The 22,644-nt window shown below is 43.6% G+C and overlaps 1 protein-coding gene across 2 annotated transcripts in view; it reads left to right on the forward strand.

Moving 5' to 3' along the window:
• LOC126469995 (uncharacterized) overlaps nt 1-22,443 on the forward strand; it is a 501,305-nt gene extending 478,862 nt beyond the window's left edge. The window contains exon 13 of one of the 2 annotated variants that reach the window (XM_050097449.1): nt 21,211-22,443. In XM_050097449.1, coding sequence (XP_049953406.1) covers nt 21,211-21,892 — 682 coding nt within the window. In that variant the 3' untranslated portion in view covers nt 21,893-22,443. The remainder of the gene's footprint in view (nt 1-21,210) is intronic. The other variant, XM_050097450.1, reaches the window with a different exon arrangement.
• Nucleotides 22,444-22,644: the final 201 nt, after the last annotated feature.

A 22,644-nucleotide genomic window follows, 5' to 3' on the forward strand; every position in this document is an offset into this window, starting at 1 on the left:
GTCGCAGGTTCGAATCCTGCCTCGTGCATGGATGTGTGTGATGTCCTTAGGTTAGTTAGGTTTAAGTAGTTCTGCGTTCTAGGGGACTGATGACCTCAGAAGTTAAGTCCCATAGTGCTCAGAGCCATTTGAACCGTTTTTTGGCGTATTGCCTATTGGCTCTGATGTCGGGATCTTCGGCTGGCATTTGAAGAGCGAAAGTGTCAAGCGTTCTAAGTGCCATGGTTTCACAAAATGCGTTTTCAGCAATATTGTGTTCTCGTAGTCCGCTGCATGTCTCTAGATTCGTTCCAAGTGTCAGGTCAAGGATAAAATGTTTCAAGCATTCATTACTAGATCACATTGTCTTTGTAATAATCAGTACTTCCCTCTGGGGTCCCTACTAGCGTACGTTCGAGAACTCCTCTATTTAACCTGTGATGGTTTGACGAGGTAACACGGTTTTAACAGTGAACTGTTAATATGGTTCCCCACCATCTGTCGAATATTTCAGAATAAGTTAAAATTTGTGACGGACTACCATCGCTGTTTGCGAGTTCATTCTTAAATGAATGCGGCTGTTGGTCGTCAACATAGTCTCTCACACAGCACTGCAGTACACAAGCTTTTGGCGTGTGGGCACAGCTTTTTGGAGCACACTCTCGGAATGATTCAACGATGGGCAAAGAAATAGGCTGTGCCCTTTCAAAGGAACCATCCCGGCAATTGCCTGGAGCGATTTAGAGAAATCATGGAAAACCTAAATCAGGATGGTCGGACGCGGGTAATTTAGAGGACCGAAGAAAGGTAAGCAAGGTCTTTGTTCCGCAAGATTTTCACTAGATTGTTCAGTCAGCTAAAGCTATGAACCCATTCCATGTAATTCTAATGCATTCTTTGATTTTAAAGATGCTGCTGAAACACTGATGTCAGTACAGGCGTGTAAGATCTACAAATGCAGTATGATCGAAGTGTTTCATACTCTTCCATCTCAAATAGCTATTACAAACTCTTACCCAGAAACTGAACAATGCAGACATGTCAATGTATTAAGAAGAGGAAAGGCCATGGCTAATGTATGCTATGCCGTACTTTATCTTAAACATCGCTCATGTTTATCAGTTGAAAAACAGAAAGACCTATTGACGATGTTGATAGCTGGAAGCGTACGTACGTGTCCACCAAACTACCCGGATTTCAATCCACTCGAGAATCTGTGGGACCACCTCTACAGGGCTGTTCGTGCCATGGATGCTCAACCGAGAAACCTAGCGCAGCTGGTCACAGTGCTGGAGTCAGTACGGCTCCACATCCCTGTCAATACCTTACAGGAACTCATTGAATCTCTTTCTGCACGTCGCGGTGCTGTCCTCGCTGCAAAACGTGATTTTTCAGACATTTGAAAGGTGGTCACATTAATGCAAATAGGAAGTGTATATGCGTCAGTGGAGCTGACCCAGAGCAAAGTAGGTTTCCCGTCAAATGAACATAGATGCAAATGAAAAGAGAGTGCCACAGAATTTCAAAGGCCTCCTGAACTAACGGGCGTGGTAGCTCTTCTCCACAATGGGAATCTGCGTGTCGGCGAATCTTAATAAGGGTTCAGTCCCACAGAGCGCGTGCATCGCCACGGTCGCTGTCTCCACCTGTCATATCTACAATATCGTTTATGTTCGATGGTCGTGGTATTGATAAATCGACCTGTCGTTTCAATATAGAATTTTCTACATCTACTTGTTATGCGGTGTACTCTCGACATTGCGGTTTGTAAATAGTTTTTACGCCGTATTTGCGAAGCGTATGGGCGATTTTTTGCATCTCTTCCTAGGTAATAGTGATTTCAGATGCGCCGCAGGGAGTGTTGTAGGACCGTTGCTATTCACAATATATATAAATGACCTTGTGGATAACATGGGAAGTTCACTGAGCCTTTTTGCGGATGATGCTGTAGTATATCGAGAGGTTGTAACTGATGTGTTGGTAAATGTGCCAACACCTTGTAGATAGAGGCGGCCTAAATGCACGCTAACGCAGACGGCCGTGAATTCTGGAACAGGATAAGTAGTGAATTCTAATAAGAAAAGTATGCAGCTCCTCGAATACTTAACTTTATTCTATCCTTGTGGTACATCGCTCTTGATAATACAAATAAGACTATCTTCAGATACGGTTAATGGCGCCTTGCTAGGTCGTAGCCATGGACTTAGCTGAAGGCTATTCTAACTGTCTCTCGGCAAATGAGAGAAAGGCTTCGTCAGTGTAGTCGCTAGCAAAGTCGTCGTACAACTGGGTCGAGTGCTATATCGTATCTCGAGACCTGCCTTGTGGTGGCGCTCGGTCTGCGATCACACAGTGGCGACACGCGGGTCCGACATGTACTAAATGGACCGCGGCCGATTTAAGCTACCACCTAGCAAGTGTGGTGTCTGGCGGTGACACCACAGTAACAATGGAAAATTGTATTAAAATACAGGAGGATCTGCAACGAATTGACGCATGGTGCAGGGAATGGCAATTGAATCTCAAAGTAGACAAGTGTAATGTGCTGCGAATACACAGAAGAAAAGATCCTTTATCATTTAGCTACAATATAGCAGGTCAGGAACTGGAAGCAGTTAATTCCATTAATTATCTGGGAATAGGCATTAGGAGTGGTTTAAAATGGAATGACCATATAAAATTAATCATAGGTAAAGCAGATGCTAGACTGAGATTCATTGGAAGAATCTTAAGGAAATGCAGCTCGAAAACAAAGGAAGTAGGTTTCAGTACACTTGTTCGCCCACTGCTTGAATACTGCTCACCGGCGTGGGATCCGTACCAGGGTTGATAGAAGAGATAGAGAAAATCCAACGGAGAGCAGCGCGCTTCGTTACAGGATCATTTAGTAATCGCGAAAACCTTACGGAGATGATAGATAAACTCCAGTGGAAGACTCTGTAGGAGAGACGCTGAGTAGCTCGGTACGGGCTTTTGTTGAAGTTTCGAGAACATACCTCCACCGAGGAGTCAAGCAGTATATTGCTCCCTCCTACGTATATCTCGCGAAGAGACCATGAGGATAAAATCAGAGAGATTAGAGCCCACACAGTGGCATACCGACAATCTTGCTTTCCACGAACAGTACGAGACTGGAATAGAAGGGAGAACCGTTAGAGGTACTCAAGGTACCCTCCGCCACACACCGTCAGGTGGTTTGAGGAGTATGGATGTAGATGTAGATGTATGGCAGAAAGGCCGTCCCCACATTTTTTCTTCTGAGGCATCTCTTCGGCGTGTGTTAGGTTTTGTGACACTTCTTATGCAACTGGTGGAGAGTCCATGCTCCTCAGAACGCGTTCCAAGTGTTGCATCTCGCGTTCGGGGTGCAGCGGCTCACATATTCATCTACGCTACGAGCACAATTAATCACATCTCTTTTTGGGGTCCGCCCCCGGTAGCTGAGTGGTTAGCGCGACAGACTGTTAAACCTACGGGCCCGGGTTCGATTCCCGGCTGGGTCGGAGATTTTCTCTGCTCAGGGACTGGGTGCTGTTGGCTCTATCTCATGCCGGCACGGTAGCTCAACGTGTTCGGTCAGAGAACCGGTTGGCCTCTGTAGTAAAAAACTGAGTGGAAGGATCAACCACAGAACTTGAACAGGATATCTTGCGACGTCCGCAACGACCAAACACGACGATCAGTATACCTAGGAACGGTAGCAGTTGATCCTTCTCTACTTCCATAGTAAATTTAATGTTGGATGCAGATTGTTCAGTTGTCTCAGGAAATTATTGAACTGTTTATTACCATGGCTCCGCACGACGAACGTGTCGTCGACGTACCGGTAGCACACCTTAAGTTTACGAGGTGTCAAGTCCAGCATCTGTCTTTCGAAATGCTCCTTATAAACGAACAGTTTCGATCAGAGACCCTTTTTTCAGCAACTATAATGCAAATGTCATGAATACAGAGTATGCAGGTGAAGAAGTACGTTTCGAAATTGTAGCAAAAACACAAGCACTACTTACAGATTGTATTAAGACCAAGAGTTACAACAAAAAGAATTTTTATATTGCAGATAAAACCACTAGGACCATTCTGAATAAGATGCAGAGTGACTCACGCAGAACTGCCTTCTAACCTCTAAAAATATTGATACTTCCATCTGCGTACATATAAAGAACAATAGCTTTATAAATAAAGCAATACATTACTAGAAATAAATTCGGTTCTGCATTCATATTACATAAGAAGTAAAGACCTGCTATGAAGTGTATCATACAGCCGGCGAGTTTTTGAAGGACGCCCTCGATACTCAGGTGTAAAACTGGTAAAATGTCTATCTAAGGCTCTGTCTATGTGTGAGAAGACGTTCCAGAAACTTGTTATGGATTGTTTAGTGAAAAATGAATTCTGTGGTGCAAAGGAGTGTGTATGTAAATAATGAGGAATATTTTCATATCTTTATGTAATGTCACATGTGTGAAAAAGTTTATTGTGTATAATATATATCTTTGCATGTCAAACCACAGATAAAGTTAAATAACTGTAGATATATGTTTCTCCACGTCTCGTGATCTCGCGGTAGCGTTCTCGCTTCCCGAGCTCGGGGTCCCGGGTCAGGGATTTTCACCTGCCGCGAGATGACTGGGTGTTGTTGCGTCGTCTTCATCATCATCATTCATCCCCATTACGATCGGAGGAAGGCAATGGCAAACCACCCCCATCAGGACCTTGCCTAGTACGGCGGTGCGGGTCTCCCGCATCGTTCCCCTACGCTCTATCAATAAGAATGGGACTTCGTTTCATTTCTATGCTGTATAAGTACTTAAATAAATTAGATAACTAAATATAAAGACAGAGGTAAATATATACATAAATACTATCATGTACCCTTGCTATTTTAGGACATCAGATTAAGCAGGAATGTTCCGAATCACATGTACATAATCTATACATAATGTAGGCAAATGAGACAAAATAAAAGTCAGTCAATTAATGACATCAGAAAAGAATAACAATTTCAAAAAAATCGACGGAAACTAGGAACAAAAATTACCAACCATGAGATTACGTGTGCAAATATGAGATGTGCGATAATTATTAAAGAATACTTTTAACAGTAGCTTTCGGTGTTACATTGTGTCATTTCTAAAGTTTTGTCGGAGCTGTGGAACACAACCAACAGAAATTGTTTTACTCAAAACAAGTTTTGCACCACACTCGCGACTAGCGCAGTTCGTGTTTTTTCTTTAGCGGGAATGTCTTTCTCATTCTCGGTAACAAGATTCTCAGAGTTGTTACAAGAGTATTAAATTGTGTTTGCTGAAAGACAAACGAAACTGGCAGCAGACTAGGATGAGAGAGCTCTAGTGCATTCTACCGGATGGTGGTCGCGCTGCTGGTGTCGCGGCGGAAGACGCGCTGCAGGTCAACTGGCCATATGTCCTGGTGGAGTAGGCACGTCACAATGTATTTCTTTGACAGCGACCGGAGTGCTATATCTGGCATTGGTGGCGGCGGCAGAAGACACATGATTTCTGTTTTTTTAGTGTCGACTGGCATAACTGAAGCTGAACAAAATGTTTTGAAAGCTATATTTTTTGGTTTGGCGAGGTAAAGTGTTGCCCAGTATCAATATAGGATTAGACGAATGTGCGAAACCTCCAAAACCCATACTCGAATGGTCATGTAGAATCAACGTTTAGCAGCCTAGAACTGCACCAAATTAATTCTTGTCTCTCCAGTTTGACAAATTATTTTCTTTTCCGACAAACAAATGGTAAACTACTCTTGCGATTCCATCATGCATCTAGGGGACGAGCGTTCGTATGAGAATTGGGGACGGATGATTGTCACATGTATGTGTGTGTTAGGATTCAGCGACGGAATCAGTGTGACAGTGTGAAGGCAGTATTTCGGCACGGTTCTGTAAAGGTTTTTACCTATCTTGACTGCAGATCAGCGCCAAAACCGTAGGCATACCAAATAATCGGCATAATATCCCGTGAACACAGTAACACTTAAGAAAACCAAAGATATATAGTTATTGCTAAAGCTGTAGTATTTCTCGTTGCGATTGCTAGAAATTAGAAAAAATTCTGTAATGATCAACAAGTCTGTAACCAAATTCCACGAGTGATAAGTGCCCCCTCTTGTCCCCCTCCCTTCCCCTTGTGGACACCTATGTTAAGAAACGAGGTCCGGTCTCGACTCTGACCAGGAAGTTCACCCATCGCCAACTCGACAAGTGTCCTCCAGGGCAGTCTCTTTTCATTCTCCCCAGAGCTCTCTCCCTGGGCGTGACCAGTAACCTGTTTGGCCGGCTTATGTTCTTTCTCTGGTCAATCAAGTTATTGTTCAACAACCTTGCGAAATATTTTGTACCGCCCACAATGGAAGAAAAAAATGGTTGAAATGGCTCTGAGCACTATGGGACTTAACATCTGTGGTCATAAATCCCCTAGAACTTAGAACTACTTAAACCTAACTAAACTAAGGACTTCACACACATCCATGCCCGAGGCAGGATTCGAACCTGCGACCGTAGCGGTCACGCGGTTCCAGACTGAAGCGCCAAGAACTGCACGGCCACACCGGCCGGCACAATGGAAGACCACATGCAGAATTTATCGTAGCCAGAATTCCTTCACTAGGCAAGCTGCAAGTCTCCAGTTAATAATGGGGTGTTCCATCGACTCATTTGTTAGTCACCTCCGCCCCCGCACCTGCTAACGTCTCCTATCAGTCCATCTTGACAATGTGTGTCTGCTACCACCACCACCGTGGCCGGCGCACCGCGCAGTGCCTACACAGGGTCAGTGATGGAGGGTGACGACCGGCATATATATCGCACCCACTGGTCCAGGATGTTAGTCAGCAGGAGTAACCTGATAATGACTGCATGTAACGCCGTCAATTTGTTCTATAACAATCACTCAAACCGGCTGCATCCCCGAGAGACTGCATATTCGCCGGGAAAACCTACGAACACACATTACTTTCATCTACGGGGAGGAGCTGCGACAGCAAGTCAAGAAGTTCGACAAGCTTCGAAGTAAGAAACAACGCCTTCTAAGTGCACTTGCGTTTTGGAAAAGATGCCGTGACATCTGCATTGTGCCAACTTTTGCCAAGATTGTACATCACATCCAGATGTCAGCAGCGAACCGAATTACCAGAAGAACCACCCTGGCCTTAGTGCGCGAACGGAACAGGGATACACGTCGCCAGCTTGACTCTATAGGACGCAAACTCTTCGCCCTACATCTAGAACTCCAAGCAGAGAGGGCAGAACGAAATGCATATATAAAACAGTCTTCAAAATTCGACCGACCAGCATCAAGACAGCCAAAACAAGAGACTTGACGAACCATCATGGATCTTACAGGGAAAACTACCGATGATGCTGAGTTGTCTGTCCTTGAGAAACGCTTAAACTTCGCCCAGTAGCACTACCTGACGCATAAATCATCAGCGGAGTCGACGAAGTTACCTCTACTCTACACCCGATACGGCGGAGGAGATGCGGTGGGAAACGTGCCGCACTCTCGCCAGGTCCGCGACGCCAGACGGGGAAAAACCGCGCTGCGTTCAGTACAAGACAAAATGTACAAACTGCTAGACGACGCCGGTTAAAAGATGACAGCTATGGATTCAACTAGCCGGATGCAGCGCAAGATGGCTGAACTTCTCTGAAGTACTTTTGCCGCACCACCTAGGCTCAACGGGCTTCCAGAGGTACACAAAGAGGGCATATCCCTGAGACGAATAGTGAGTACAATAATAGCGCCGACGTACCAGCTTGCGAAACAGATGACGTTGGTTTTGAGTCCAATGGTTGGCTGGCAAATGTGTGCACCACATCAAGAACTCGGCTCAGATCGTAAACGTCTACGGGAACCAGATTGGCCAGCTCAGATCTCATGGTCAGGTTCGACGTGGTGTCACTTTTAATCAGAATTCCAGTCAAGGAGTCGTTGGAACTTACTGGAAAGAAATTTGGGTCCTTGTACACCAAACTTTTCAATTTTGCGCCCACGTTCACATATTTTCTTTTTGAGGCACATTACTATGAACAGACTGATTGCGTGCCTATGGGTAGTCCTCTGTCACCTGTGATGGTCAATACGTACATGGAAGACTTTGAGGACAAGGCACTAGATTCAGCAGCACTACAACCGACCGTCTTGTACAGGTATGTTGACGATATGCTCATCATTTTGCTTCACGGGAAAGATGAGCTTCAAGTTTTCTTGCAGCACCTGAACTCTATCTACAAGGAAATTCAGTTCACCTATGAGGTGGAGCAAAACGGTCAGCTGCCATTCTCGGAGAAAACCGGGCGGAACACCGGGACACAGCGTCTGTCGGAAGAAAATTCACACGGACCTGTGCTTTTACGCCTCTAGCGGTCATCATCCGTCACAAAGGGAAGGAGTGCTAAACTCGCTGGTCCACAGAGCTCCTGTGATGTCCGACTACGAAAGCCTAAAACCTGAACTGTACCACCACAGGGACGTGTTCCATAAAAATGGCTGTAGCGACTGCCAAATTCTTCGCACCTTCAAGCAAAAGACCACATCACAGCCAACACCCAATGAAGACCAACCGAAAAAGATAACCTACATTCCATGCGCTGGGAACGTATCTGGAAAAATCGCTAGAATTTTACACCGACAAAACATCAAATGTGTGTACCGCCAGTCAGCAAAGACCAAATCACTTTTAGTGACAGTAAAAGATGATCTGGGTCTCCGTAAATCTGAAGTGTATTACGTACCATGCGATTGTGGGAAAGCATATGTCGGACAAACCATTTGCATGGAACACAAACGGCACACCGACCTCCAGCAGCCCACAAAGTCAGTAATTTGTGAACATTGCTTTGAAACCAACCACAAAATGAAATACGAAGATACAAAAATTCTGCAAAACACGTCCCACTATTCGGACTGTGCTTACAAGAAGGCTACCGAAATCTGGATACAAGAGAACCTCATCAACAAGGACAATGGATTTCAACTTAGTCAAGCGTGGGATCCAGCTCTGAAAACCCTCGAAACGCAACGGAAACGCAACACCGACCACAGCAAGGCGGAGCATAGGCTAAACACCGCCACTCGAATCCCGAGCGCGAGCTACCCCCCCCCCCCCCGCCCCCCCTCACCACGGCCGAGACATTGCGCGGTCCATACATGGGGTAAATGGAGGGGGGGGGGGGGGGGGCGACCGGGATATATATCGCACCCATTGGTCCAGGATGTCAGTCATCAGGAGTAACCTGATGGTGACTGCACGTTACGCCGTAGATAATCGTTTCTGCAACGATCAATCAATTCGGTTGTGTTGTGGATTGGCAAGACAGCCAACCCACTATGAGAGGAAGCCGAAAGGCACGTGTTTTAGCTCACGCAGTCAGGCGTGAGGTCTGGAACAGGTCAAGGAAATGAGACTAACAAAAAACGTACGTAGCTGCTGGAATACTTAACTTTAATCCGTAAATGGTGAACATCGCTCTTGACGGTACATGTTTTACAACAGCAATAGTAACTGGTAATGGCGCCTTGCTAGGTCGTAGCAAATGACGTAGCTGAAGGCTATGCTAACTACCGTCTCGGCAAATGAGAGCGTAATTTGTCAGTGAACCATCGCTAGCAAAGTCGGCTGTACAACTGGGGCGAGTGCTGGGAAGTCTCTCTAGACCTGCCGTGTGGCGGCGCTCGGTCTGCGATCACTAATAGTGGCGACACGCGGGTCCGACGTATACTAACGGACCGCGGCCGATTTAAAGGCTACCACCTATCAAGTGTGGTGTCTGGCGGTGACACCACAGGTTGCATACCCGAGAGCCTTCCAAGCAGCATATTCGTCGGGAAAATCTACAAATACACTTGTTATCTCCAGTTTGATGATGTGATTGAGTCCGCGCCCCTTTCACATTTCTCAATGGCAGCAGACAGCTCGCACAGTGCCAAGAATTTTTATGTCTGGCGTACAAGAGCAGCTGGGTGGAAAGCGCATGCCTTTCACAGGGAGCCGCCAGACCACGGCCCCTTCCTCGCATCCGTTGTACAGAGTGGCTGTAATTAAACTTACTACCTGAGAGGGCCCCCATGAAAAACCAGTGATCTTAGGAAGAAGAAAGTTAGTGGAAACATCTGTAACGACATGCGAAGACAACGAATAAACCATTGAAAGAAACACATTTTAACATACATATGAGAGGGAAACATTTATTAATTGCGTACCAGGTTTACGTTCCAAGTTACAAGTATTGCCCAGTGTCGCGACCATCTACATCCACTAGACCTGCAACCGCACTAGAGATACCACTTCACGACTGTTTGCAGCACATCTTTAACGGTAGCCCATGAAATATTCAGCTGTCGTGATACAGTTCGTGCACTGCATGAAGATCGCACATTGCGTCCAGCATTCTCAGCGTGGCAATAGTAACTTCTTCAATAATTTGTGACGCAATTGGCGAATCGTGTTCTTCTCAACCCCGGTGTGGGGCGTTCCTTTAACGCGTCGATACTCTCGAAGAACAGCATCATTATTGATGTTGATCTGATAAAACAGCTTTTCGAATGAAGCCCAGCTCACTTTGTCCAGACCTATGTTGACTGCCTGCAACTAAATGGGAAGATTTAGAAACCCTACACGCCTATTTTTTTGACAAAATTGAGCTGACTTTTACTTTAAACACATAGGCCGATAGAGAAACCTCATACGTTCTGAGATTTTCTGTATTGTTATGCAGTTATCGTATCACCTAAACAGAAGACAAACCTCCACATGTACAGAAAGAGCGGGTTTTCTCAAAATTTTTTGTTCTCAGCACAGTTTTAAACGGAGAGACTGTTCGATATGTTCCAATAAATGATAAGAAGGTGCATTACCTAATGCAAATTCTGCCATTCCTAATAAAAGAATAAATCATCCAGAACTTCCTCACTGACACATACAATTGGAAAGCGTGTCAAAGAATGAACTATGCGTGGAGAATAATTACAAAGAGAATAGAAAATAGGCATAATTTGTTTGATTTTTGTCCATATTAGCAATAAAGTATGCGTTACGTAATGATTTATGTTTATTTATAACAAAATATTGAGAAAGTTCACACGTTCACTAAATAAATTCTTACCTAACGCCACGAAAACGTGTCACGAGTGTCCACAGTACATTGGCGTTCTTTTCTCTACAATCATTTTAACGAAAAATCGTAAAAGATTTGACTTTCGGCATAGCTTTAAGACCTGGACTGTATCTCCTGAAAGGTCCCAGCGGAGGTTCGAGTCCTCCCTCGGGCATGGGTGTGTGTGTTTGTCCTTAGGATAATTTAGGTTAAGTAGTGTGTAATCTTAGGGACTGATGACCTTAGCAGTTAAGTCCCATAAGATTTCACACACATTTGAACTAACCATGCCCGAGGCAGGATTCGAACCTGCGACCGTAGCGGTCGCGCGGTTCCAGACTGAAGCGCCTAGAACCGCTCGGCCACATCGGCCGGCACAAAATCGTAAAACAAGTGCCACATTAAGCTCATTATCACATAAAGTTGAGGGCATGTCTGTCAATAAACCAGCTTGAACCCTCTCGTCATTATATAAAATACAGTCGCTTAAAATGTGTCGTACCGTAATAGCACGCCACATGCATCACAAACAGGTGGTTCTTCACGCCTGAGGAGGAAGCCATGGGTCAGGGGCTGTGGGCTATTCGAAGTCGCGTTAAACAGACTTCATCAATTGTAACTGAGGTGCACCATGGCCTTACAGTCTCTTTTAGTGATGACAACTCATTTTCCGTCACACCCAAAGATGCATAACAGACCTTCGCAGCAATGACAGTGCATCTTGCAGAGGGATAGGGTAGTCAGTTACGTTGGGAAGGGTACATACCTCCTTGGCCGTAAACTCATTCCATGGATACCCACGTGCCCTGGTACGCAGCAGAATAAGACCTCCTTTCCTTGTCTTTGCAAGTGCAGGATGGCTTCGTGGATGTTCTGGACAGTTCTATCTGCTGGGCACATAAACTGGATTGTCTGCAGGACACAGCCTTAAAAGCCGCACAGAAAGATTGTAAACGCACTAGGCACATGGAACCTAAAGACAGAGGCAGGAAAAATGACAAAACAGCCGACAGTATCCCCCTCTTTGGACCCATCCGTGTATACCAAGTTAGACTCCTAGTATCACTCAAAATGGTAATCAATTTATTCTTAAAAACGTAATCTGGAGTGAGCAATTTGTTACACTCTGTCAAATAAAAAATTATTCTAGGTTTCAATAACAAACAGGGAAGAGCTTTGCAACAACCCTCTCTCTGTATGTTGGCAGAAACACTCCCAGATCCAATAAAAGCTGCTTTGCCCGTACATCGAACAGTTTCGTCCCTCGTGGACGAGTTCCATATAGTCGTTCTAAGGTATCTCAGAAATTAATATCTGCAGGGAAAGCCAGCAAAGTCGGAGACAACCGGAGCTTGAGCACCTGTTCAGCCAAGGAACCGCTAATGGCGCCTCCCCTACCTCTGCACAGAGCTCGGTATAGGGCTCGTCGTGTAGGCTCCTGTTGGCAATCTGATGCCCTCGTGGCATAAGGAGTCCAGCATCTTTAAATATGTTGGACACGTGATCGCACGAAACCCTTATAGAAGTGCAGCAAGCAGAATCCATCCGCACACCACTTCTTCCCATTCAAGCACTTCATGATATCCAGCGCTTTAAGGGCTCCTGTTTTGAGCTCCTTGAGGTGTGGCAGCCAAGCAAGTTTGCTCTCAAATAAGAGACCTAAAAACCACATCGCCTCCTTACAATGTAAAACAGTATCCCACAGTCTTAGTTCCAGAAGTGTAAAAAGAGAACGATCACGATTAAAATCAGTACATACTGTTTTCTCTGGGGAGAAATTGAAACCTGTCCGGGAAGATCACTCTTCCAATCGCTTGAGTGTCAACTGTAACTGACGAGAGAAAGATATAGGATTAGAAGTGGAACAGAAAATAGAAAAATCACCTACAACAATGAGCACTGGACAGGACTCCTCACTGCAGACGATATGCCATTGATTGCACTGTGAACGAAGTCATACTTAAAACGCTCCCCTGTGGAATACCATGGACTTGACGAAATCTATTGGAAAGAGTATTCCTGACTCTGTACCGAAAATAGTGTTCAGCAAGAAAGGACTGCAAGAAAATGGGGAGGCGGCCACGAAAGCCCCATTCATGTAGCTCACAAAATTTATTGTCTCTCCATGTAGTGACGTATTTTTCAACGTCAAAAAAGATGAACATCAAATTTTGTTTATAGTAGGGTGAGGTTATCAAGAGTGGAACGATGTCTTCTAAATCCACGCTGGAACCGACTGAGGAGATTTCGAGATTCCAGAGTCCAGACAAGGCGCGATTTGATCATTCATTCTAGCTTCTTTCCTACACAGCTGGCAAGAGCGAGACTCTGATAGCTCCCTGGGAATTTACGGTCCTTGCCTGGTTTAAGAATGGGGACCATTATGGATTCCCTCTAACGGACAGGATATTCCCCATCTCTCCATATCTTATTAAAGAGAGCAAGTAAGATTTCTTTATTTTCAGGGTTAAGGTGCCCTAACATACCGTAATTTATAAAGTATGGCCCAGGAGAGGTCTCGCGAGCTGCAGCTAATGTTGTGTCCAATTACCACATGGAGAACGAGAGGTTATAGGCCTCGTCATTGTTGGAGGCGAAGAACGACGTCACCTTTTCCGAACTGCAATAGGCGTGGAAACGTGGAACTGAACTCATGGACAATGCTAATCGTAAAAGTACCGTGGCATGGTGTCAATTTCAGGACTCCATTATCCTTCACGGCAGCTAATGGACATGACATCCTTTTCCCAGATATCTTCCTTACGGATTCCGATACTGCACTGGTGGAAATTGACCTATGAATGGAGTTCAGAAACTCGTGCCATGACTGCTTATTGCTCTCCTTCACTGTCTGTCGGGCTTTTGCTCTCGCTAACCGAAAGGCTCGTAGGTTCTCTGCTATTGGGCAACGCGTGAACCTGTGCAGCGCTATCCACCTGTCCCGTATAGCGCAACGAAACTGATCGTTCCACCAAGGAACAGGTTGCCTTCTGTGACGGCCTGACGATTTAGGCATAGATGCATCAGTGGCAGCGTGGATGTGACGCTATCCATGTGCTCATGCACAGCCAGCTGGCTATAAAACGTCCAATTCGCCTTGGATAGCAGCCACTTGGGTGGTTTTCCCCAAGGATCGATTCGTTGTAAAAGGCAGTCAGTAATAGGAAAGTGGTCACTGGAGTGAAGGTCGTCTGCCACCTCCCATTCGACAGAGTCTGCGAGAGGAGGAGAGCAAACGGTCAAATCAGTGGCGGAGAATGTCTCTGATGCTGTGCAAAAATGTGCCCGTATTCAGGAGACACGTGGTGTCAGACCGTAACAACTTTCAACCACTCGTCCCCTTGGCCAGGTGAAGAGGCAACAACATAGAATATTATGGGCATAAAATCCTCTAAGAGCACAAACGGCGGCGGAAGCTAGTCGATCAGCTCGGAAAGTGCCTCATCATCCATTGGCGCCTGTGGCAGAAGATAGATGGAACACTTAAATGTGGCTTGCTGAGTATCCATGCAGATGTAGATGTAGAAGGTTATCTGAAAGGACACAAAATGCAGTGTGACAGCAACTGTCTGCAGTGTGGTGATTAGGGTTGCAGGGAAGGAGCAAAGTGAGTCATGGACGAACACTTTCATTCCTCCCTGAGCTCTACCTCCAAGAAGGTCATCTTTTCGATGTAGACGATAACCCGTAAACACAGGGTTATCGGATTCCTTGGAATATGTTTTCTGAAGACACACACTCACTGGTCTGGTCTGTGTGAGGAAGTTTAGTTCATCCACGCGAACTCTGAAGGCATTTAAATTCCACTGCAGGATATCCATTATCTACTGGGAAAGTTTGTCTTTCCTTTCTCTTTACACTTTAAGTAACTGGGGGTGGACTACTAGGACTAGATGACTCCTCGATTGGAACCACATACATTGCCAAGTCGTCAATAGCAGCAGTAGCAGTTGGTTTGACTGCTGGTGCTTTAGGTACTGTTCCACCGGATTTTGACTTGGTCTTTGTCGTAGCTTTCCCTCGTTGGGCTCAAACACGGGAAGGTCCTTGAATGAGTATACCAGTAGGTGCCAGTGGGACGATTGCTGTTGGGGCAGTGGCTCCACATTGTCAGTGTGAGAAGTTTGTGTAACTGAGTCTGTGTAACTAGAGCCTGGCAGTTGGCATGTGCAGCAACAGGAGGCATATGACACGCGACGTGTAACTTTAAGTTCTTGAATTTTCTTTTCGTCCCTATTCAAGACAGGATGTGAGTTACAGCAATTAACGCACACTGATGGAGATGAGCATTCCACACCTGGTTCATGAACTGCTTGACCAAAGTTCCCTCAAGTATCATGACCATTACATGCAATGGTAGTATGAGTAGATCTTTGACACTTGAAACACCTCATGGGATTTAGAAAAAAGGGTGAACTGCTAAGTGTAAGAAACATGTCTTAATGTAGCTGGGCAGGTCTTGCGTATTGAAAGTTAATATGAATGTAGTTGTTGTTTCAAGCTTCCCATTCACTCTCTTCTTCACATTTTGAACTTCCATAACACCTTCCCACTGCAAGACACTGACGTCCTCATGCAAGAGGTCTTCACATATTACCACCCCGCAGCTGGAATTTAAGGTATTATGCAGTTCAACAGTCATAGAGTATTCACCCAATGCAGTTGCTTTCAGAAGTCATGGTAGTTGCCCTGAAGTGGCCGTTTCAATCAACATATACCATTACAAAGCCTTTTTATTTTGTTCAGACAACTCGTAACACCATCTAAACCTTTCTGGATGTAGAATGGGGACACCTTAGCAAAGGTGCCCTCAGCTCTTTTAACCATCACAAAACCACTTTGACACACCTGTACCCTGGTTACTGTAATTGACTCTGCATTTCTGACGAGTATGCTCAGGAGACGTACCCTTACAGCGTATCTTGTTGGGATGGGTAACAGTGCTCACCAGTGGCCCACCTGATCCACTGGGAGCAGTTTCTTTAAGAATTAAGAGGCGCCATGGGCGTCCCATGAGCAGCTAGGGAACGGATGTCCACCCAGCACAGCCCCAGTTGCCTGGGTAAGCCTTGTGCAACTGAGGTGCGGCAGGTTCTCCAGAGGTCGCCCGCTTATGGAAGTTTTGCCTCAACAGCCATGCATCCCATCAGCGCACTGCACATCTTAGGATTGAGGGTTTTTTTACAGAGGCTTCTTCCATCCTCGCGACTCAGGTAGTTAAGCCAAGATCCCTGGCCCCAGTGACACACGGCATTCCACCGCCGCGCCACACGGTGGTCGTTGAAGCCTGCCCAGAGTTTACTGTGATAGAGAACTGGCGGCGCTCACCAGTCTTCATCTCGGGGAACCCGGGTTCGCCAAGCCCTTACTCAGCAAGTTAATGCCAAACCCCTGAGGGCCCTGATTCAATCTGTGCCGATTAAAACAACCTCTGCAGTCTGTCGCTTCATTGTTAAATTGCAACTAGTTTGGCAACCTCCCTATCTCAGTCAGCTCACACAGGAACGTAACTACGATCAAGGGTATAATCTTCCACGAGGGCGCTATACTTCAAATGGATGATGATTACATGCTAATTTGGAATTGCGGGACGTTCATTTTATCTGCCATGTCCAACGAGGCCCTAAAGATAGCAAAATATACTCAAATTTTTTTTTGGGAGGCAGAGGAGGGCTTTGACGTGACTTATTACTGTATGAAATTCAGATTATGGTTTACGGCCGTGATGTAAAGCCTTTTATACCACCTGCGATGAGGTGCTTCAACTGTTTGAAAGTTGGTCATACATCATCCAGTTGAATGAATGAACATTTCTGTGGAGGTTTCCGATGACCACTATTTGGGAATTCCCCTGTGTACAGCTACCTTACTGCACCAGTTGCTGTGAAGATCACTAATCCTAATCATCAACTTGCAATATCACAAAATGGGAACATGAGACCCAGAAGTTCAAGATCTTAAATCATTTAATGTGTAAGACTTGAAGAAAATCTGTTTCGGTCAGAAATTTCAGTATCTACCTGGTTGCAGTTTATCAGTTCCAGCTTTTGCTTACCTACTCCCAAGCAAGCCTTCGACTATGTCACGCTCATGAACTCTCACATGGTGCGTGCCTCATGCACAAATTGAACTGGATTTTTCTCTTGGTCCAAAGCACGTAATAAACTCCTTAGTTTCTCACCAATTGTTCCTCTCAGTACTCAGTGAGTACCTCAATTCAGATAGCACTGAACTGATCACTCAAGAGTTGAAGACTGGACAGGTTATCCCTTTACATATGTGAGTACCAACGACACTATGTTTACAGCAGAATTGGTGGCAATAATGTGTACCCATCGCTACACCCACAGTGAATCACATGATTATTTCCTGAAATGCAGACTCCACGTGCAGCGTACAAACTATAGTCCGCTGTCATTCCCAGCAGTCATTGATAACGCGAACACAATATATCGTCTTAGACCTCCGCCACAACAGGAAGATGATAGTCTACTTCTGGTTCCCCATTTAAATTGAAATACTGGGGAATAAAATAACCAATCAGCTTTTCAAAGAAGCTATGAGGAAGGATGATCTGGAAATAACGATACCAGGATCTGACATGCGATCAACAGTATATCGTCAACTCTTAGTGCCTGCCCCATATGAAGCGCTGGTTAAACCCCTGACATTCAAACTCAATTTTAATATTACGCTGTGTCTTAATTTCTTCTTAAAACAGTTTTGCGCTTCTCCTATTAGACAGCTTGTGAACTATACTGACATGGTACAGTGAGCAGGAGTGCCTTTTCAGGCTGGGCTGCACCTCCCAGCACATGCCGAGCTGCAGTGGGCCTCAAATTGATCCCAGCTGATGTCTACCTTACCCAATTTTCTTTTACCTCCGACTCTTATTCTTAACATATCTCGCGGCTGTCCTACATCAATTTTTACTCCCTTTTTTGTGGTTTAAAAATGAATGGCTGAATCCTATGTTTTGGATACCCCAGTATGGACCAAAGATCATACTAGTTTGTTCCCTTACAATCACATAATCCATCCATCTACAAAATATAAGAACAAACCATTCAGTATAAAGTGGTGTACAAGTTCAAATCTACAAACACTGGCTGATAAATTGGGTAACATTGAATGTAGATATATGATTATGTTTGGGATAATATAGACCAGATATGGGGGGGGTGGGATAAAATGTTTTATGTGTGTGTGGGGGGGGGGGGGATGAGCCAAACTGTCTGCAGATTAAACCCAAGGTCTTGAGCAAAGTGTGGAGAATCTACATTGTATTCAAATCAGAGTACAATACCAAAGCAAAGTTGACAACGCAATACAACTATGGTGTGCAACTGAAAGCTTCATAGTTATATGTTACAGTGACAGTTTTCTTTGGAATCCTGCTAATGAGTGCTATTGGCAATCCTTGCTGATACTGTCTATAGCTTCAGTTACTACGTCAGTATCTGTTTAAAACTCAGCTGATCCTGTCGCTTCCAAAATTCTCCAGCTGATGAAAAGAGGGAATGAAAATAGAAAGGAGCTACAGTCTAATGTCCCAGTTAGCAGAGATTATGCATTAGCTCAACTGAGCAATGAAGAGAGAAGAAATCAACTGTAAACTTGTAGAATTCATCTCGTCATTTGTCTGAAGTCAGAGGGAAAATAACATTAAATTTAAACTTTTTGCTTGGGTATGTATCTTACTATCTCCGAAAAACATATCCATTTCCATGTTGTTGTTGTTGTTGTGGTCTTCAGACCAAAGATTGGTTTGATGCAGCTCTCCATGCTACTGTATCCTGTCCAAGTCTCTTCATCTCCGAGTAATTACTGCACCCTACATCCTCCTGAATCTGCTTAGTGTATTCATCTTTTGCTCTCCCCTTACGGTTTTTACCCTCCACGCTTCCCTCCAGTACTAAATTGGTGATCTCTTGATGCCTTAGAACGTGTCCTGCCAACAGAACCCTTCTTCTAGTCATGTTGTGTCGCAAATTCCTCTTCTCCCAAATTATATTCAGTACTTCCTCACTAGTTACATGATCTCCCATCTAATCTTCAGCATTTGAAAAGCTTCTGTTCTCTTCTTGTCTAAACTATTTATCGTCTCTGTTTCATATCCATTCATGGCTTCACTCCATACAAATACTTTCAGAAAATACTCCCTGACACTTAAATATATACCCGATGTTAACAAATTTCTTTTCTTCAGAAACGCTTTCTTTGCCATTGCCCGTCTACGTTTTATACCCTGCCCAGATAGCAAAACTCATCTACTACTTTAAGAGTCTCATTTCCTAATCTAATTCCATCATCATAGCCTGATTTAATTCGACTACATTCCATTATTCTCGTATTGCATTTGTAGATATTCATCTTAGAGCCTCCTTTCAAGACACTGTCCATTCCGTTCAACTGTTCTTCCAGGACCTTTGCTTTCTCTGACAGGATTGCAATGTCATCAGCAAACATCAAGATTTTTTTTCTTCTCCATGGATTTTAATTCCTATTCCGAATTTTTCTCTAGTTTCCTTTACTACTTGTTCGATATAAGGACTGAATAACACCGGGGATTGGCTACTGCCCTGTCTTAACCCCTCTCAACCATTTCTTCCCTTTCGTGCCCCTCGACTACTAAATTTGCCTTCTGGTTTATGTACATATTATAAATAGCCTTTCGTTCCAAGTGTTTTACTCCTGCCACCTTCATAATTTGAATGATAGTATTCCAGTCAACATTGTCAAAAGGTTTCTCGAAGTCTAAAAATTCTGTAAACTTAGGTTTACCTTTCCTTAACCTAACTTCTAAGATAAGTCGTAGGGTCAGTATTGCCTCGCGTGTTCCTACATTTCTACGAAATCCAAACTGATCTTCCCTGAGGTCGGCTTCTACCAGTTTTTTCCATTCATGTGTGCAGAATTGGTATTAGTATTTTGCAGCCGTGACTTATTAAACTGACAGTTCATTAATTTTCACACCTGTCAGCACCTGCTTTTTTGGCATTGGAACTACCATATTCTTCTTGAAGTCTGAGGGTATTTCACCTGTCTCAAACATCCTGCCCACGAAATGGAAAAGTTTGGTCATGGCTGGCTCTCCCAAGGCTACCAGTAATTCTAATGGAATGTCGTCTAGTCCTGGGTCCTTGTGTCTACTTATGTCTTTCGGTGCTCTGTCAAATTCTTCACGCAGTACCATATCTCCCATCTCATCTTCATTTACGTCCTCTTCCATTTCCATAATATTGTCCTCAAGTACATCACCCTTGTATAGACCCTCTATATACTCCTTCCACCTTTCAGATTTCTCTTCTTTGCTTAGGACTGGTTTACCATCTGAGCTCTTGATATTCATGCAGATGGTTCTCTTTTCTCCAAAGGTTCCTTTAATTTTCCTGTAGGCAATATCTATCTTACCCTACTGATACATGCATCTACATCCTCACATTTGTCCTTTAGCCATCCCTGTTTAGCCATTTTGCACTCCTTGTCGATCTCATTTTTGAGACGTTTCTATTTCTTTTCGCCTCCTTCGTTTACTGCATTTTTATATTTCCTCCTTTCATCAATTAAATTCAGTATCTCTTCTGTTACCCTAGGATTTCTACTAGCCCTCGTCTTTTTACCTACTTGATCCTCTGCTGCCTTCACTATTTCATCTGTCAAAGCTACCAGTTCTTCTTCTACTGCATTCCTTTCCCCTGTTCTTGTCAATCGTTCCCTAATGCTTCCTCTGAAATTCTCAGCAACCTCTGATTTTTGATGTAAATAAAACAAATACGAACTTCAGAATCCCCTGGTAAAGTCAATAGTAAAACTTAAAACACTACTGAAACAAACCAGTCAGTATTTAATACTTCAATATGAAGCAGCCTCCTTCCTAAATCATCTCTAAAAGGTAAATTATAGCAGAAATTAGCTTCTTGTCAATACAGCTTGTACAGATGAAAAATATTTTTAGTACGTCATCAATTCAAATGCATTTTTAAAAAGCCTTAAAATGAATTTATCACTATCTTCATATTAATTTTTAAACAAAAATATTTGGTTTATAGTTGATACATACTAACGAAAAATTACTTTAATTATTTTTTGCATTGTGTGTGCAGGTGCTACGTTGGAACCTTCAGTACAAATCAGTGGAGACCATGCAGTGAACGCTATTTACCATATCCAAGCCATGGTTCCAGACATGACTACGGACCACCACAGTACTGGCCAGTTGCATACTTGCATAAAGAATCACCACCAAATGCCACATCAAGTTACACATCATTGCCGTTTGAGTCAGGTTTTCATAACTATGTGGATGACAGACAGTTGCATGCTAAAAATGTAGATAAATTCAGGAATGATAATTACAGTAGAAGGCCTTATAACTCAAAGGATCAAGGACATATATCTGTTAAAACACAGTCTGATATCACAGCTGCAGTAGCGTCCATAATTAAAAGCAAAGGTAGTTCTTCAAACTCCTCTCTTGGTGATACAAACATTATACCCTCTTTCGATGTAGTTGAAGATACAGAGGCAATGTCTGATGCCGGAACAGTAATTAAGGATACTGGCAGAAATTCTAATCATAAAGAAAGAATGAGAGAACCTGGAACTATCATCAAGCTTCAACCACGATATGTTCATGAAACTGATAACAATAATAATGGAAGAGTTGTCAGGACCTGGCAGTGGCGAACAGCAGACATTAAAACTGCACCACAGCCGACAAAGATAGAGCTCAGAGAACCACTTATGAATGATACAACTCTCACACATATCCGAGATAACAAATAGTAGTGTCTAGAAATTATCAACTCCCTACAGGCAATAAAAAACATAATCAAACAAAATTTAGTAGCTGATGGTAATTTTTTGCGCGTCCCTGAACGACATCCGTTGTGTTGCTGTAGACACAATTTATTTGACATCAAGTTCAACATTTATCTGTATTAAAGTAATACCTTGAGGTGTCTGGAAAGTGGACTGTTTCTGTATGATTCACTAATTAATATTTTTTCATTGATTGTGAATGTTAAACAAGTACAGTCTTTTGTACTGTGTAAACTGGTAGTATGAACGTTTCGTGTTAAACATAAAATGGAAAATTGTGGATACACAAAGTGTGAATTTGTTCCAGCATGTCATTCTACCTGCAATATAAGATTATTCGAAGTACTCAAAGTGCAACATTGGATTCCACAGAATTATCAGCTTGTACTATTAATTTGAGAATGCTAAACAGTGTGTTGTTGAATAATATGACATTTTTGTAAATGTTCATGCATTTCAACAAACAAGAAATGTCTTCAAAATAAAAGAATTTTGTCTTTATTTTACTGTGTATTTATGAATATGTGTACTAAATAAGAGATTTTTAATAAAAAAATAATTTATTAATTTGAAGAAAAATCGAGTTTTGAAATGTGATACAATAATTATTTATTATTTGAACTTGTTACTGCTATGGGTGAGTGAGTGAGTGACTGAGTGAGAGAGGGACAGAGGTAGAGAGACAGAGAGAGAGAAAGAAAGAAAGAAAGAGAGAT

Source organism: Schistocerca serialis, chromosome 3 (assembly GCF_023864345.2).
Source record: "Schistocerca serialis cubense isolate TAMUIC-IGC-003099 chromosome 3, iqSchSeri2.2, whole genome shotgun sequence".
Lineage (NCBI taxonomy): Eukaryota > Metazoa > Arthropoda > Insecta > Orthoptera > Acrididae > Schistocerca > Schistocerca serialis.